The sequence below is a fragment of the Diaporthe citri genome (genome assembly GCF_014595645.1).
Source record: "Diaporthe citri strain NFHF-8-4 chromosome Unknown scaffold_2, whole genome shotgun sequence".
Lineage (NCBI taxonomy): Eukaryota > Fungi > Ascomycota > Sordariomycetes > Diaporthales > Diaporthaceae > Diaporthe > Diaporthe citri.
The window spans coordinates 1,908,863-1,922,584 of NW_025064847.1; the positions used below are offsets into that span (position 1 = coordinate 1,908,863).

Consider the following 13,722-nt stretch of genomic DNA (forward strand, 5'->3'; position numbering starts at 1 on the left):
TTCCCCCACTAGTCGCAGCCCGGGCAGGAAGAAGCACGAGCAGAAGCACGAGCAGAGGCAGGCAAGATCGGACACAGCAGCGGCACCGAGGGAAGCTCCTCAACACGCTGCACGCTGCACGCTGCACGCCGCTGGAGCGCCCCGGCACGACATGACAAAAGGGAGGGCGCGGAGAAGATGGAGGGGTTGCTGCTTGGCCTGGCCTGGACTGGCTGGACCCGACTGGGCTGATGAGCAAACGGTGTCCACATTGGCACTGTGCTCCTGCCCGGCTCGTCCTCGTGTTCGGTGCTCACCTGAGAGGGCGACGCGCAAAAAAACACTAGGCTACATGCCAGGACATGTACTGTACACTACTTCGGTGGGAGGGGGGCTGGGCGGGCCTCTCCGTGTCTCCTGCTACCCTGTTCATTCTTTGTTCCCATCGAGAACCTCCCAGGACGCAATGGGTGTCTTGTTTTTGAGACAGTGCCGGATACCGATCGTGTCGGCTCCGTACAGAACAAGTCCAGAACTGATGGGTCTTCCCAAGGTCGGCGAGGCAGAGACGGGCGAGAGGGAGGACGCATCGAAAACGCTGGACGTGGTACTGTGGTGGGAACTTGGTTCGTGGAACAAAGAGAAGAGGTGGCATGGTGGTACCTCCCGCCCGTGGAGCCACACCCCTCCCCCTCGTGGGTTTAGGAGCACTGCGACCCCTCTGCCCTTGACATCTGCCCATCTGGAGCTCGCAAGACCCCACTTCTCTTCTTGCAGGTGGGATTGTGAACTCTGGCTACCCTGCAGGTACTTGTCCCACGCCGCATGGACAGGCCAGGACGCTAGGTCTCCCGCCCGTACCAACCCCGCCTAATCTCTACCATCCTGCACTAGCCCTCTTGGAGGGTGCCACACTGTCCTGCTGGGTGCTGGGCTGGGTGCTGGGCTGGGCGGGCTCCCCTCCCCAGCAAGGGCTGCCAAACCGCCCTCCTTTTTTTCTCTGCGATCTCCCTCGTCGAATTTCACCCCTCTCTCCTCCTCCCACTCCATCTCACTCCCGCATCACCATCCGCCATCAGCGACGCTTCACCCGCCCCAGTCCGTCACGGCACATCCTGCATCCAGGCAGGACCATTCCTCAGCCCCTCCAGAACCTATTTGGCCACTGCAGCCATCTTATCCCCAGCACCACCTGGTCTATTCCATGACCTGCACATCGACCCCAATGAACTGCATCGCCCCTCACAGTCAAGTCGACACACTTTAAACCCCACGGGAGCGCGTGCGAGCGAGCAAGGAGTTTTGAGCGATTTCAACTATCGTTCTAGGAGGCTGCCAATCCGTTTTCCCGAGTGCCCACCATCGTTGCCAACCCGTCGCTGTCAACGCCCCCCACGTCGTCGTCGTCCGCTTCGTTGCCGTTGCTAGAGCTAGCCAGTTCTCGCTTCGCAAACCCTGCCCCGACACGCACCCACGCGACAGACCATCTTCCACGATGCCAGGTGCAAGCGTCGCCGCCGTGCCTGCGCCCGCCGCTGAATCCCCAGCCTCGGCCTCGCGAAAACCTCCCTCGCACCAGAGAAGAAGTACAAGTGCCAGTTCTGCAATCGAGCCTTCAGCAGAAGCGAGCACAGAAGCAGACATGAGCGGTCACGTATGTCTATTCCTCCCCCCTCCCCCCGGCGGCTCGATGGAATTTGCTCTCGCGTTGGGACAATTCCCACGGACTCGGACGAGGAAAACTTGGAGTCAGCGTTACACAAATAGGACACAATTTTTTTTGTCTCTTCAAACAGCCCATATGCTGACTCCTCCCAAACATAGACACCAAAGAGCGACCTTTCAAGTGCATGAAGTGTCGCAGCACCTTCGTCAGACGCGATTTGCTACTGCGACATGACCGGACCGTACACGCTAAGGACGGTGGCGTTCCCCTTCACAGCGATGGCAAGCGCCGTGGTGGCCCAAAGCCGAAGGCAGCTGTCGCGGGTCCTGCGAAGCCTTCGCTGGCCCTTGACGGTCCTGCTTTGGAACAGCTCGAGGCTAGCGGCGAGGGCATATTCGATGTCGAGACCGCGGCCATGCTCGTTGCTGACCTCCATCACAAGGCCACTGCTGTGATGCAAGGCAATGGCAGCCCCTTCGAGGCCAGCCCGACTGTGCCCTATGCGCAGAGCGGCAACTCCTTGATGGACCCCCCGACCGTGACCTACCCTAACGGTACGATCGGCCTGCCTCAGTGGGACTCGTTCGTTCACGGTGAGCCCAAGAACAACTCGCTGTCCTCGGCTTCCGGTTCCTTCGCTTCACAGCCGTCCTTCGCCAGCTCCAGCACGATCCAGCCTACTACGTCTGCACGACAAGACAATGGTCCCGAATCCATCTCGTCTCAGTCGCTCGGCAACTCTGTTCAGACGTCTGCTACTGGCACACCCACTTCTCAGTCGCCCTATCCTTCGCACGGCACTCAGAACCACGCAGAGGCCCACCAGACCTCGGCTGGCTTCAAGCCTCCTCAGGTGACCAGCGACGTGGAGCGCAACATGATTCTGGACAATGTTCACGGCAGCGATACCGAACACGCGATACCGGACGGTTTCAAGATGCCCAACCTTGAGCGTCTGAACCGCTACCTGTCAACCTACTTCGGCATGTTCCATCATCACCTGCCTTTCCTGCATCCGGCGTCTTTTGATCCCACCACAGTGTCCTCGCCGCTCCTCCTGTCTGTCCTCTCCATCGGTGCCCTATACGCCTTTGACCAGGAGCAGGCCTTCATGATGCACGTCGGTAGCAAGGTCCTCATCAACGAGTTCCTGCAGAATAAGGAAAACTTCAGCTCCCGCAAATGCCCTCTATGGGCCATGCAGAGTTCTCTGTTGAACATGATTTTTGCCACTTGGAGCGGTGATCCTAAGGGGCTTGAGTGGGCTTGTTCAATCAAGAGTCTTTTGGCAAACATGGTTGCTGGCAATCGCTACGAGCTGAAGCTTCGGCAGGAAGCGCGCGAGAATCGATCTCCGACCCGAGCTGAGTGGGTAGAGGACGAGGAGTGCCGTCGCACCTACTACGCGGTGTACATCTTCTTTGGCCTCCTTACTCTCTCGTACAACCACACGCCTGCCATCAGCTTCAATGAGTTTGAGGACTTGCTGCTGCCCTCCACTGAGGCTCTCTGGAACCTGCAGGTGGCCGATGAGCTGGCCTGGGAGGAGCACCTCACTGCTTCCACCGGGGTGACGTTCATGGAGGCCCACGACAAGCTGTTCCAGGGTGAGACGATCAAGTACAGCGCGTTCGCGACTCGTGTGATGATCAACGCTCTCTTCCTTGAAGTGTGGTACCACAAGCGCAGCCCCGAAGCGTTGCAAGATGTTGTCACCGAGTACAAACTCAGGCTCGCTTTGGAGACTTGGGAGAAATCCGTCGACCTATGCGAGCCCGAGACTGCTACCGTGCCTGTCATCTCTCCCCACAAGGGCCACCCTCTTATCTTCAATGCCACGGCCATGTTCCGCAATGCCCGAGCTCGACTTGAAGTCGACCTCAAGACCGTCCAGGAAGCTCTTCGTTACCATGACCCGTACGAAGTCCATGCGGCGATGTCAGGGGCGCGGGACCGTGTCAAGCGCTCTTCGGAGATGATCAAGGTCATCCAGGAGTGTTACAACTGCATTGAGACGGCGGTGGTCCAGGGTGTGCGCTGGGTTGCGCGCACCTCGCCAACCAATTGGAGCATCGAGCACCCCCTCTGCGGAATGGACCTGATGATCATCCTCAGCCTCTGGCTCTACCGTCTGGAACATGATGATGAGCCGGCAAGCGAGGAGGAGATGGCCATGTACAACAAGATCCGCAAGCTGTTCGAGAAGGACCTCGACCAGCAATACATTTCGCAACTCGGCACCATTGTGGCTCGCCTGTGGGGCTCCATGCTTGACGAGGTGGTTGTCTGGGGGTAAGTGCAGTCCCGAAGCCCACCAGCCTGAATTGTGCTAACTGTCCACCAGAATTACTCGGTTGATGGGTGAATCCTTCCGCTTCCACGCTCAGGCGCTGATCGGCTATGTCGACGATGTTGAAATGTCAGACAATGTCTCGACTCCCTCAATGTCTCAAGGCGGTGACGAAGACAGCGTGTACTAATTCCGGCGATGAATAATGATGTTCGACTATTCCTGTTTCATTTGAGGGCTTCTCCTTCGGCATATACCTCTTGCGTCTTTGGTTTTCTGCTTTCATGGTCTGGTTCTGGCGTGGGGTCAAGGTTTCCTTCTCTGAATTTCCCGGTCATGTTCTCTGCAATTGCGTTTGCGTCTCAAGAATGGACTCTGGCATAATCAGGGAGGGGGCAGGTTTTGGCAAAAGCCCGGTGGCGCGTTTGGTCCTGGTCCCTTTTCAAATCGGTAGGAAAGGGGAGGGCCTTGAGGAGCTGCCGGCCTCACACGAAACCTACCCCGGGGTAATACGCTGCTGCGCACACGGATCGTTGGCTGGTCCCAATCGGGGGAACTCTTTTTCTCCTTGTCTTTTTTAGCTACGTCACCCCTTAGCAGCCACTTTAATTCTGTCGCCTGCTTTTTTCCTCATGTCTTGTATGCTTTTGTTTTTGTTTATTTCCTTGTGCCTGATACCTTGTTCAATCCATGCCTTGTTTCTGTTATCTTACTTGCGATGCTTTTACATTTTCCTCTCATATGGTGTACTAGAAATGGACAAGGAAGCTTTGATGAACACAGAAGGGGGGGGGGAGGTTGGGCCGGGTGTGAGCTGGGGTCCAGCCGAGTCAATATAAGGCTGAGATTCGTGACGAGTTTGCCTTAATGAAGGATTTCTCAGCAGTCATTTTGAGTTGAATTGTACAAAGGCAGGCAGCTCAGTGTAGCGCTCAAAGAATATCGCTTCTCTTCCCTGGATACGCTGCCGCACCTAGGTGTTCGTCTCCCAGGATGCAAGTGAATGATGCCCAAGACTGGCACCACAAGGAATGGCCTCGCATCTTCTAAGTAATTTATCTACCCAGGTGTTCCCGGCCAGTGCCCGCGTTCCGTAAGAATACGGAGATTAGCGCCTGCAAAAACGGGGGGTACACCGGACGGTACACCAGTACAACACCACCTCACCCAACACCCATACCCAACACTCATACCCAACACCTACACCTAACACTCACACTCACACCCATACCCAATACTCATATGCCCAAATTACATACCCAAGTTGTGTGCCTAATTTGACTTAGGTGTGTAGGTGTTAGATGTGAGTAAGCGAATTAGGCTTGGGTGATGTGCTTCAATTGGCTGTAGCCATGGTGTGAGTTGATATACCAGTGTACCCTCCGTTTTTACAGTTGCGAGTCTCTGATTTCGTCCGTAAAGCAAAGTTCGAGCTTAAGCAATATTACTCCCGCTTGTTTGGACCTTGTCATGGCCTACGATCATACATCAAGAGGAGGAGAAGAGATTGTGCGTCGACTCCACTCTGGTATTTCAGGGACACCAGCAAGGTGACACTTGTGTGACTCGATATATAGTAGAGAACTCAGGGCAGGCTCTTGCAGCCATCACCCGTCAACCCTTGGTCTTTTTTTTTTTCCTTTTTCCCTCGGCCAACGCATGCCCAGTGATTGTGTGTGCCCTTGCAGCTTGCGGGGCTCGCATAGGACAAGCCAACTCCTGTCCACCTGCATGTTCGGGTGGTGACATTCACTGGTAATCGGCAGGAAGAGCAGATCTCGCATCACTCGAGAGCCCTGCCTTGTGAGCCGCTCACCTCGGTGACTGAGTGACCATCACAGCTTGGGATTCACAGTGAAGTGCTCTGTCACTGGTTTCCAGGTCTGTTAAGTCGGGTCGAACTCTGGCGCTACTGGCCACGCGACACCTACAGACGCGCAGAATTCTTGGAGTCATTCATTCTGAGACATCAAGACGTCTTGGATGCAAGCGAGAACAGGCCAAAGTGAACAGAATTCTTCATTTTCCAAAACGACGAAAACGAACACCATGTGGCCCTCAATCCCCAATATCGTCACCGCCAGGGTGAGCAGAACCCTCCTGGTGCTCACCATAGTACTGCTGGTTCAGCATGCCGCGGCCGACTGCGAGTGCGGCTACTCGGCCACGGTCAGCAACTCCTCCTCGGGCAGCCCCCAGCAGGAGGAGACCTTCGTCTTCACCGACCTCATAGAGGCCAACTTCCCCAACATCAGCGACGTCTCCAAGAACACGGACTGGGTGCGGCAGGAGTTCAACACCAGCGCGGCACAGGCGCGGGGAACCTATGGCCAGATGTTCGCCGTGGACAACGTCGAGACGAAGGAAGAGGCTGACGGCCTCCAGATCACCGTCAGGAGCGGTGTGGTGGAGGGGATGCTGAGCGGGGGCGAGATCGACTCGGCGCGGCTGGACGTGTCGTATGGCTCGTTCAGGAGCAGCTTGAGGCTGACTGATGTGGCCGGGACGGTATTGTTGATGCCCTGTTACGATCTCAATGGGGAGTCTGTTCGACTGCTGACGCTTATTTCCTAGGTCTCTGCCTTTTTCTGGGTAAGTCGCGATGGCATCGGGCCATCTCCTGCCTGTGTCACCCGCAGGAGGCGGCTAGTGTGGCCACAGGGTGAATGTTTAGCACACGAGGGACGGTGGTCTTGTCCCTGGATCATGATAGAAGCCCAGGAGTAGTGGTGTCCTGCAGTTGAGCAAACCGCCAGTCCATCATCCTGCTCGCCCCTACACTCTGGCCCAGAAGATACGTACCACGATATGAGTGCTCAGCGCTAACACACATCTTATCAGTACTTCAACGACACCCAAGAAATCGACATGGAGTTCCTCTCCAAGGACTTCCGCACAGAAAACTCCAGCTACCCAGTCCACCTCGTCCTCCAGTCCCCAGCCGCCGCAAAAGCCGGGTTCGACGCGTCAGGAACCCCGGGCCACGCGGTGGCCAACCTCCCCTTCGACCCCCGCGCCGGCTTCCACGAGTACCGCTTCGACTTCGTACCCGGCCGCGTCGCCTTCTACGCCGACGGCGCGGCGCTGGCGGTCCTGGACGACCGGGACTCGGTGCCCGCGGCGTCGTCGGCCGGGCACCTCGCCCTGAACCAGTGGAGCAACGGCAACGCGCTGTGGTCCGGGGGCCCGCCGGCCCGGGACGCGGCCATGGAGGTGCGGTACGTCAAGGCGTACTTCAACAGCTCCGACGGGGCGAGGGTGCGCGACGCCGCGGCGAGGTGCGCGGACCCCGCGGCTGCTGGGGCGGTCTGCGCGGTCCCGGCTGTCACGGAGGGGGATGACGGCGCGGCTGGGTTCTTCTTCACGGGGCAGAAGAACATGACCGGTAACCAGACGGTGTCTGATGATAATGGCGTGAGTGGTGGAGATGAGGACGGGACTGTTGGTGTGCGGGTGACGTGGATGTCGGTTGGCTTGTCTCTCCTGGTGGCTGGCTGGGGAGTGTTCCCCTGATAGTCTTGGGGCTCTTGTGATTTGGACGGAAGGATGGCGTACAAATATGACCACAAAATGGCGATGCCCTTCCAGTTTCGGGGGACCCCCGGTTGGTCCAGGTGTGATTTGTTTTGGTCAACTGGTCCCTATGGCACTTGGAACAAGAACGGGTTTGGTAATCCAAGATGGGGATTCAAGTAGAGTAATTCAGGTAGAGAAGAAGCCAGCAAAGCATTCACTTTCCATGAATTCAGCATCAGAGGTGACAAATAAAGTAGTGTGTGGGCTGGGCACTGACCAAAACCCGTTGTCAACTAACTGCTCAGATACACCCTGGCCGCACCAATAGGTCCGTAATGCTGAGCCCTTTGGTTTTTCCTGGCAGCGAGTATTTGTCACTGTAATGTCTGTCTCACACAAACCTGGACACTTATGGCCACACCTGCCTCCTGAGAAACGCAGAAACGTATTGGGGCGAGAACTATGACATGCAAGGGGACGCAGCAGGCATTGGCTGCTATCCCCTCTGAGCCATGTATTTGCTTTGCTCGTTTGTTCGCTCCTGGCCTGCCATTTCCTTGCCGCCCTCTGATGTTGTCTTGCCCTGGCTACTAGATTCACATGGCGTTCCAAAGCCACGAGCCGTTGAGTAGAGACCTGGAAATCGGAGTCCCCCGGTGGCTTGATTCCTTTTTGCTTCTGAGATGTAATCTTCTCCACAAAGTCGTGAAAAGCACGAGACATCTCCGTGGCCGTGTAAGTGGTGAGGGACGGCGCGGATGAGCAGCAGGGATGCCAAAGCTTGTGATCGCTGATCCTGGCAACCTCCTTTCGAAGCTGCAGTGACCGGAGGTGGGGGAGCTCATTGGCCGCCCAGGCCGGCCGGCCGTCGACATCATTTCATACCGCGGGCCACTGAGCTTCTCCGTCTTACTCTCCCAGGGCAAAAAAGGAGGCCAGACGACAACGACGCCATGCCGCACCACCATCGGCCATTAGTCCAGTGCCACGGCCCGATTTGGTCGAGCAGGCGAATGAAGACGATGCGGGGGGGGGGCCCCTTTTGGTGTAGACAGGGGAGGTCATCAAGACCAACGACGTCGCCTTGGGATTGGACGACGGCGACGACACCTGTATCTGGCCACATGGACGGGCGCGTTGCCGGGGAATGAGGACGGGGAGAAACAACCGGACCTCCAAGCGCTCTCTGTCTTGTCGGATGCCACTCCTATGCACCGTCTCAACGAGGCACGGATTTGGCCAACCCATCAACCACCATTCGATGTCTTGGCCACGCGGCCACTTGAGCCTGACATGCGCCGCCTCAGCTGCGGATGGCTCGATGTAACGGTGGCGGGCTTTCCGTCCCTACCCTTATGCGACGGTCTCTACTCCATCGTCCACCTCGATACACACACAGCATGTCGCTTCTTGGTCCCGAGGGCTGTGGGTGTGTTGGGTGTGGGTGCGTTGGTTATATGTACGTACGTCACCATATGTGCCTGCATCTGGAAACTGCGTGACTATTCCAGCGTCGACAAAAGACTGCAACCGACGACAGCTTGGCAAGCCAGAAATGCTACGGCGCCATGAGGCCATGTCGGACTCTGTTCTCAAGTCTGCCATCGGTGGGTTCCCACCCTACGGCTTCTGGGGCTGATCTAGAAGCATCATGGATCCAGCAACCGGAACAGGAGCAACTCTAGGGGTCTACGCCTAAGATTCGACACATCAAGGCTCGGTACGCTATCCGTCCCGAACTAAACCAACCCCCTGGGATTGCGGTTACTGTTGGCCGGCTATTTTCGACTGGATGCCACCCGTCATTTCCTTTCTCTTCACTTGCTGTTTCAACTCCCACATCAACTTTCATGCCCGGCTACTATCACGAGTCTCGACCCGCCCAGGGCCCTACACATTGTGAACCAAGGGCCCACTTCGCGGACGACTGCACGTCGATCCCCGGCAGCAAGTGCCAGCCTGGATCGTGGTTTGTCCACATGCCACCTCGAGCCAATGTCCCAGAGACGAAGGTCGACAAGGATCGCAGGTATGCGCCCTCGCCCATCTGAGCCGCACCCTCGGCCTTGACTCGGCACTCGCTGTCACATTGCTATCCGGCGGCGTCCGGATTGGAGTGTCTTGCGGGCAGCAACTCTACCTGATGCCGTAAGTTTAGGTAAAATGCTGCAAAGGTGTGTTGCCGGTTTGCCGGTAGGATATACTTATAGTCTGACTGGCTGCCCCCCCCCCAACTGAGGTCAGGCGATATGTCTCTTGACGACTTGAGAACCACATGCCCAGGTCAGCGTTGTGAGCGGGGGCTCTCAACACCACCAGTATCCTATCCTACTCCTTCTCGTCACTCTTTTGGCCAATACTAGAGAAATTCCTCAAATAGATTAAACCTCTACTCCAGTCCTTACCGTCAGATATTGTGTCTTGCAACGTATTTCTATTCAGACTCGTTGCATCCCCATATACACAATTCCTTGGAAGCCTTTACCAAACAGTATACACACTGCTCAACCAGGACCCATCTCTTCAAGATGTCGAGTCTTGAAGAAGTCCTCCAAGTCCAAAAGGACACCAATGTCCTTCGTGCTCCGGCGACATCGGCCCCGAACAGCAAGCAGTCCTTGTCCGCTCAGACCGACCCGACTATGAACTTTGCTATCGTCAACACTACGAGCTCTTCCAGCGTTTACGCCTACGTGTCCGGGCTTGCTATACAGAACAATAATGCCGTATTCATGCTGGAAAGGTGAGCATAGCTGCAGGCCTTACGTTATAGTCTCTCCGTTGGTCGGACTACAACTCTGACAAGATTCACAGCGACGGCTCCACGGTTCATTTCCCGAGTTCGCCAGACAGCACAGGAAAATCTCTGCAAGCAAACACTGCTATCCAACTGGGATCTCCAGGGAGCACTACGACGATCACGATCCCGCAGACAGCTGGCGGCCGGATTTGGTTCTCCCAGAACGCGACCCTGACCTTCTTGCTGAACCCGGGCCCGGCCCTGGTCGAGCCGTCGGTGACGAATGTGAGCGATCCAAATTATGAATCCCGATGGGATTTTTGTGAGTTCACGTACAATAGCTTCCAGCTATTCGTCAACATCACCTACGTGGACTTCGTCTCCCTGCCCATTGCCCTGCAGCTGGAAAATAATTCAGGCCTCGTGACCACGGTCGCAGGGACCCCGTCCAACGGACTCGACACCGTCTGCTCCGCCCTCACCGAGCAGAGTGCCGCGGACGGCGCCGGCTGGAAGGACCTCATCATCAAGGACTCCACAGGGGCGAACCTCCGTGCTCTCAGCCCCAACTCCGGCATCGTCATGAATAATTCCCTGTTCAACGGCTACTTCCAGCCCTACGTCGACAAGGTCTGGGCCAAATACGCCACGACCGACCTCCAGGTGGACACCCAGGCCAGCTACGGCGTCGTCTCGGGCGAGGTGGACTCGTCGTCGAAGCTCGCATTCGGCGACGCGGGGTCCTTCCCGCAGCCCTCGGCGGCCGACATCTTCAGCTGCTCCACGGGCGCCTTCGCGGTGGGCACGGACGAGATGGCCAACATCGCCGCGCGCCTCGCCGCGGCCTTCAACCGCTCCACCCTGCTGGTCAACAGCAACCAGCCCGACGGCGAGCAGGTGTCGACCTACTACGCCGACCCCGTCACCAACCACTACGCGCGCATCGTGCACGCGGCCAACTCGGACCGCAAGGGCTACGCCTTCCCCTACGACGACGTCGGGCCCAGCGAGGGCGCCGACCAGAGCGGCAGCCTGTTCGACCCCAACCCGAAGCTGCTCACCGTCACCGTCGGGGGGCTGTCGTCCACGAGCTCCGCGGCCGTGAGCGCGAGGGACCACGCCGTGCGCCTGGGCCAGCGGCCCGCCGGCCGGAGGAGCCACCCCGGCCCCCTGATTGCCCGGCGGGACCTGGAGGGCGAGGGCGAGGGCGAGAAGCCCGCGCTGGCCCACTCGGAGCCCGCGTACAGCCGGGGCAGCGGCAGCAGCGGCGGCAGCAACGACGACGTCTCGGAGGGCGTGGACCTGGAAGCAGGCCTCGGTTCCCGAGGTAAGCAAGACTCATTTTCTGATGATGTCAACCCGTTCCTTCCCCTGTTCCCTCGCCGCGGAAGCGGCAAGGGGTCCCATGATGCAGAGCTGTCGTCCTCAACGTCTTCTCTCGCCAGCAGGTCTCTGACCTCGTTCGTCCCGAGACGCTGGGCGGACGCGGTCGCCTCCGCCCTGGGGCGCCTCGAGCGGCGATCCCCCCCTGCGATGTACGCGAGCGCGAAGCCGGCGGTTGATCTTGTCGTGCGGCTCGTCACGGTCTTTTTGAGCATGTCTGTTAGGACGTTCGTTTCGAGGGTGATGATGGGGTTCTTGTTGGTGCTGTTCTATTTGTTGGCCCCTGCGGTTAGGGGCAGTGCTGGTGTTGGTGGTGGTGGTGAGCTTCTTGTTGGTCAGGCGGCGCCGTCGACTGCCGGCGAGGTAGGTATGGTCACTGCAAAGCCTGTCGGTGTCACACCTGTGTTGGTTCCGGAGTGAGGCCACCAAGGGCTTGGTCTTGCATTCGTGGCCTTCATTCTTGGTTGTTCCCATGCGTAGGCGGGTTCACCAGATTGCCCAAGGTGGTTGTCTCCGGAACGGGATAGGGGATGCTTCTGCATCTAACCACTCCTACAACTGTATATAGTATTACGCGTTCGCTTCACCTAAATGAAGAGGAATACAGAGATTCGCGCTTGTAAAAACAGAGGGTACGCCGGTATATCAACTCATATCATAGCCAATCAGAGCACATTACCCTGGCCTAATTCGTGTACTTATACCTAACACCTATATACCTGAGTTGAATTAAGCAAATAAATTAGGTATATAAGTTGAGTGTATAGGTATTGAGTGTAGGTGTTAAGTATATGGGTATTAGGTATATGGGTGTTGGGTATGTGGGTATGTGGGTGTAAGTAAGAGTATGGGTGTAGGTGTTAGGTGTATGGGTAGTAGGTGTATGGGTGTTGGGTGTATGGGTGTTGGGTATGGGTGTGAAGTGTACTAGTAGGTGTTATGTGTATAAGTGTTAGGTGTAGCTGTTGTGTATGGGTGTTGTGTATGAGTTTTGGATGTGGGTGTTGGGTGAAGAGGTGATGTACCGGCGTATCCTCCGTTTTTGCAGGTGCCAATCTCCGTATTCATGAAGAGAATCAATGGACACTTGCTAGAAAAGTTACAGCTTCCTACTGCTATCTTGTTGTGTCGCCATCACCGACCGATCGTGGCATGAATGAGAGCATTTTCAAATACAATTCATCTGGTGCAAAATACCAAATCCTCGTCGCAGAATCAAACTTATCGGCCCACGAGGCTCAAGCCAACAACGTTCTGTGAAGATCTCACACGCAATTATCGATTTGGTTTATCGGGGGCAGGCTACGCTTACACAATTGTCCGTACATGAGATGTGCAGTCTCTTTCCTGAGACCTGATGGGCGTAATAAAATTTATTCTCTGAATACAAAGCTAGCGGGATGTGGCCCTTCTTGAATTGCTCAAGTGGGCCACAGCCCTCTAGGCTGACCTCATCCAGCCAAGTTGGTGGAAAGAAAGCCGCAAGATTGAGGAAAGTAGTTCCCAATTTCAATTTCACTTTCAATATTGGAGATATTTTGTAGTTCCTGCCGGAGAAATTCAATCCAATGAATTCTACAAGCTTTGTTTAGAATTAAGAATAGCTAGCGTGGCTAGAAAGATCACATTGAGAAAGAAACTCCGGAAGGGCATGATCGAACCAGCTTTTATCAGCCGAATAACGTTGAAATAAGCAGGCTTGAAGTTTCTGCCCATGTGGGAAGATAGTTGTTTTGTTAGACCGGGGGTCTGTCCAAAGAAGCCTCTCTAACTAGATTTGAAGCCACTAATTTCAAATGGGCAGCCCATTCATCTGACTCAGGAAGATACTTGCAAAGATCATAGATAAGTTCAAAATGAGTTTCGATAAAATGAGATTCCAAGGATTAATCGCCATGTCGCGGCTCTAAATCTCCAGTTCCTGCTAGGTCATGTCAGCTTCGACAGAAGCTGTTGGGATTGCCGCCCTATGGACATGTATTTTCAAGCGCAAGCCACGGCATCCTCTCAACCTTCTAATATAACATCTATTCTGAAATACTGTGTTTCTTGAGATTCTCCACTTTTCTTATTTCCATAATTAGAGCGATCCATCAGTGTGTTCAGACCAGTGCCTCCTGAGTCGTTCAAACTCCACATATAATCCAC

The 13,722-nt window shown here is 56.0% G+C and overlaps 3 protein-coding genes across 3 annotated transcripts; all 3 read left to right on the top strand.

Moving 5' to 3' along the window:
• Window positions 1–445: 445 nt before the first annotated feature.
• INS49_006158 (uncharacterized protein) lies at window positions 446–4,125 on the top strand (the record flags this gene model as incomplete). Its single annotated transcript, XM_043166932.1, has 4 exons — window positions 446–594; window positions 1,527–1,633; window positions 1,804–3,937; window positions 3,990–4,125. The coding sequence occupies 4 exons, from the start codon at window positions 446–448 to the stop codon at window positions 4,123–4,125; spliced, it is 2,526 nt and encodes an 841-aa protein (XP_043028076.1).
• A 1,859-nt stretch (window positions 4,126–5,984) lies between these two features.
• Window positions 5,985–7,448, top strand: INS49_006159 (uncharacterized protein; the record flags this gene model as incomplete). Its single annotated transcript, XM_043166933.1, has 3 exons — window positions 5,985–6,443; window positions 6,510–6,527; window positions 6,777–7,448. 3 exons carry the CDS (start codon window positions 5,985–5,987, stop codon window positions 7,446–7,448), a joined length of 1,149 nt encoding a protein of 382 aa, XP_043028077.1.
• Window positions 7,449–9,979: 2,531 nt separating this feature from the next.
• On the top strand, window positions 9,980–11,994 carry INS49_006160 (uncharacterized protein; the record flags this gene model as incomplete). Its single annotated transcript, XM_043166934.1, has 2 exons — window positions 9,980–10,194; window positions 10,266–11,994. The coding sequence occupies 2 exons, from the start codon at window positions 9,980–9,982 to the stop codon at window positions 11,992–11,994; spliced, it is 1,944 nt and encodes a 647-aa protein (XP_043028078.1).
• Window positions 11,995–13,722: the final 1,728 nt, after the last annotated feature.